Below are 3,738 nucleotides of genomic sequence, written 5' to 3'. Positions count from 1 at the left end.
CGCTGGTCAGAGCACGCCAGTGTCAAGTAGCCGTTCTTGAACTGGCAGCTCCTGCACTTTGGACTAATGTCTGGAGTCTCCTGGTCAGCAGTGTTATCCAGAAGAACGGCGCGGACAGTCTGAAGCTGATCCGTAGTGAGCAGGGAAACGGGATAATCAGCCGTAGTTATGGCTACGCTGAAAGCATCCACTATTTCCCTGTATGTGCACCCTGAGAGTGGTTTTTGTGCCGAAGGACCTCGCAGACTCGGTTGCGTGGTCTCTTTTTGGTGGGACCTTTCTTGCTGATATTCGGGGACGCCGTATCAGCAGATCGTTGCCTTTTGGTAACGACCAGGTCCCGCTGGGCAGGCTGGCCGGCCGGCAGAAGGACGAGTTCCTCCGCTTCCTCCTTTGAGTAGCCCTTGCTGCGATACCACTTATGCCGTCGCCGTTGCGCATTGGAGAAACGCTTGGCCACATCTCCGGAAGCCTCAGGCTGCCCCTTGACTTCAGGCAGCGTCGCTGGATCGGGAAGGTTATCCGCGTCACTCTCCGCCTTCCCTGTTGGTGAGTTTAGGATCAGGAATGAAGCCGAGAGTCATCCTTCCAGCTACATGCTGTCGAGGTTAAAGTCCTCTTCCATCCCTGTGTCCATCACTCCACCAGTATCAACCGTGCCGATCGGAGTGCGCACTTCCGGTCTACTGTCGTGCGACACCTCTACACCTACTCCGGTGTTTATCACCAACTCTTGGAAGTCGTTGGATGCTCCATCACTTGTTTTTGTACAGCTTTCCATGGCGATGGTTGTACTCTGCTGGAGAGAAAATCGATCATGAACAAAATTTTTGTTTCAAACAGAAAAACCGCTGTTGAAATTTGGAGAATCGATAACGAATAATTTCACCTTACACACAAATTAGAAACTTTAATCATTATCATTATTGAGAGATCATATTTTATTAGAATCAATCATTATCATTAAATAAAAACAATAAAAAGCAATTCAACGTTTCCGTCAACGTCAACGTTTACTATGAACTATAAAAGAACCGAAGATTATCTGCTAGAAAAGAGTCCATTCAGAAATACCAAATGGCTGTTATTAGAATCACAAACACAAAGGTACAATTTCACTTCATTGTACAAACATTTACAGGAATTTGCTGTAGTCAAGTTTAAAATTAATCCACGATTTAGCCTCGTTAAATGCTGCCAATCCATAATTGTCCAAAACTTCAGTTGGCTTCTCTTCAATTGCAGCATCAAACAGTTTTCGCTTGGTTTGCGCACGTCCACCAACACCCGGAGTAGCCACAGAATTGAGTCCTGTCTCATGGTGGATTTGCTTCTTGTTGGATTTTTTATTTGCAGTGGAATTATTAAGTGAAAATTCCGCAGTATTGAGGCAAAACTCTGCATAGCCTTCGGTCGGTACAGCGGAATTATTTGAAGCATTTTTAGTGGCGCTGGATTTTGACCGTTGTTGATCGAGGTCTCCCATCGACTTATGCCGCTGACGTTGGCGATTGTTGGTCTGCCCGGGAGTCTTGTTCTCAAAATATTTAGTGCTTTGTTTGCCAGATGAGCCAAAAACTGGCGAATTATTGTTTCCTGGTTTATGCTTATTTTTCTGTAACTTCTCAAGCCATTTCTTAAGCCGCTTGACAAAAGGCAGAATCATGAAAAACGAACTTCCATTCAAGCTATGATTGTCCTTTACAAAATTATCAGTTTTCGTCACAGGAAGCAGTTCGATTGGGAACCATTCACAGCATTTGATTTCATTACGAGTACGAGGAACGAAAACGGTGGAAAAGGGCACGCCTCTGACCAGATATAACCTTGTATACTGATAGTTGATAACCAGTTCAATGTATTCGCTGGGAACAATCAGATTTTTAATATCATAGCCAGTCTCTTCGTACACTTCTCGAATGGCACAGTTGATCGGTTCTTCGTTTTCGTTAATTTTTCCTTTCGGGAAACCCCATGACGATTTGGCCCAGAATGATTGTACTAGCAATACTTGTTCCATATCTTCTGAAAGTAAAATAGCCCCATAGGTTGGCACCGAAAGTTTGTATTGCTTCCAATCTTCCAGAATTTTATCAACGTACATCAAATGCGGTTGAAGAAAAGGGATACGCTAAAATGAAATTCAACTTGTAAAACAAATAACCAACAGTTAAAATGATTAACACTTACCTGAAACAACTGAAAAGCAAACTGCTTGATGCCACATTTTTGCTTCTGAACAGATGAACAGTAGAAGTCCAGATAGAACCAATGAGCAAGCTCGATTTGAAAGCAAATCCGGATTAAGTTCTGCCGCTCCTCTACTGGAACATTGATAATAAATCGCGCACCCAGATCATCTAGGATGACACCGGAAATTGTGTGAACCGGTTGTTGTTGTTGACCGTTTTTTGGTTTTGTCGTTGCGGACACTGGCACTATCGCACTAACGGGACTGTTTGTAGCCATAGCAAAGTCGTCGTGTTCGATAAATAAGAGCACTTTTTAAGTTGAAAAGAAAATTCAATATACCCGTGTTTTGCTTCGTTTTGTTTATTTATATGACAGGACAGGATTACCTACAGGTATACACGGATAGAAAAGCGCATCCAAAGAATGGGTAAATATTTACCTTCACTCTTGAATGATTTTACCTATAAATATGGTTATGGGAAACCTGTGTTATGGGGAACTGTTAAATAATTGTCACTTTGTTATGAGGTAGGTAAAAATTTCGATGGTGCCAATCGACGTTTACGGATCGTTAGTATAATGTTTGGTATCAAAAAAAAAATTACCGAACGTTCAGCTGTTCCGAAGTTCGGTAAATTTTACCGAACTCTGTACTTTTTTAAAGTGTGTAGGTTGAAACTACTCAAAATGCCCTTAAAGTGTACAAACTCATATTTTGAGTAGTTTTTCAACCAAAAAATTGGTATAGTAGGAACTTAAAAATGCGTTATTTGCCATAGAGAATACACTGAAGTCGCTTTTCACGCGATTTTTTGTACGCGGTTTGTGTTTTACCCGACTATTTTTACGCGAATTTCGGAATTTACGCGGTGTTTTTTTACGCGAATTTCGGAATCTATGCGGTATTTTTTATGCGATTTTCGAAATTTACGCGGATATGCTCAAAACGTCTATTTTTTCGCGTAGTGTTGAAATCCACAAAGTTTTTTTTTACGCGAAATTTTGGTTTTTTACGCGAATTTTAGAATTTACGCGTTTTTTTACGCGAATTTCGAATTTACGCGATTTTGATTTACGCGGGACGTATCCTACGCGTAAAAAGCGACTTGAGTGTAATTAGGGTTGCCAAGTGGCCGGTTTTTGGCCGGCCCGACCGGTTTTTCACTTACAAAGCCGGTGGCCGGTCAATCCGGCAAAAAGGCCGGTTTTCCAACGTATGAAGCCGGATTTGTACTTTTTGCCTGATTTGTTAAATTTTCTGATAAATTTATTAGCAATCCTGAGCAGTGGATCATTGAAGATAGTTAGTTTTGCAGTGACAATATCTTGCTTCTGACGGTAAAGTACAATAAATTGTCTAGTAGCGCCAGAAGCCAGTTGTTGTCCCTCTAAAACTAGCTTTCTTCAATAATCCATTGATCCATTCAATGTTCGTTGTGGTTGATCTCCACAACATTGCTCATCCAGCAAACTGCATACCCCCCCCCCCCCCCCCCCCCGTTCTTTTTTAAGGCAGGACCGACCGGCCGGTTTTTGTAATTTTCA

General features: G+C 42.0%; 1 protein-coding gene across 1 annotated transcript; it reads right to left on the bottom strand.

Annotated features, from left to right (window-relative positions):
- Positions 1–1,000: 1,000 nt before the first annotated feature.
- On the bottom strand, positions 1,001–2,536 carry LOC128737094 (m7GpppN-mRNA hydrolase). The gene is made up of 2 exons (XM_053831657.1): positions 2,191–2,536; positions 1,001–2,131 (listed from the first exon to the last, which is right to left on the bottom strand). The coding sequence occupies exons 1-2, from the start codon at positions 2,467–2,469 to the stop codon at positions 1,136–1,138; spliced, it is 1,275 nt and encodes a 424-aa protein (XP_053687632.1). The 5' UTR covers positions 2,470–2,536; the 3' UTR covers positions 1,001–1,135.
- Positions 2,537–3,738: the final 1,202 nt, after the last annotated feature.

The sequence above is a fragment of the Sabethes cyaneus genome, chromosome 2 (assembly GCF_943734655.1).
Source record: "Sabethes cyaneus chromosome 2, idSabCyanKW18_F2, whole genome shotgun sequence".
Classification (NCBI taxonomy): Eukaryota; Metazoa; Arthropoda; class Insecta; order Diptera; family Culicidae; genus Sabethes; species Sabethes cyaneus.
This window is presented reverse-complemented; position numbering and strand designations above follow the sequence as displayed.

Bases quoted from the DNA above. Each gene is read 5' to 3' on its own strand.
- LOC128737094 (XM_053831657.1), bottom strand. From the start codon at position 2,469: ATGGCTACAAACAGTCCCGTTAGTGCGATAGTGCCAGTGTCCGCAACG. The intron at 2,132-2,190 runs GTAAGTGTTAAT...ATTTCATTTTAG, and splicing joins TTGCTTTTCAGTTGTTTCAG to CGTATCCCTTTTCTTCAACC.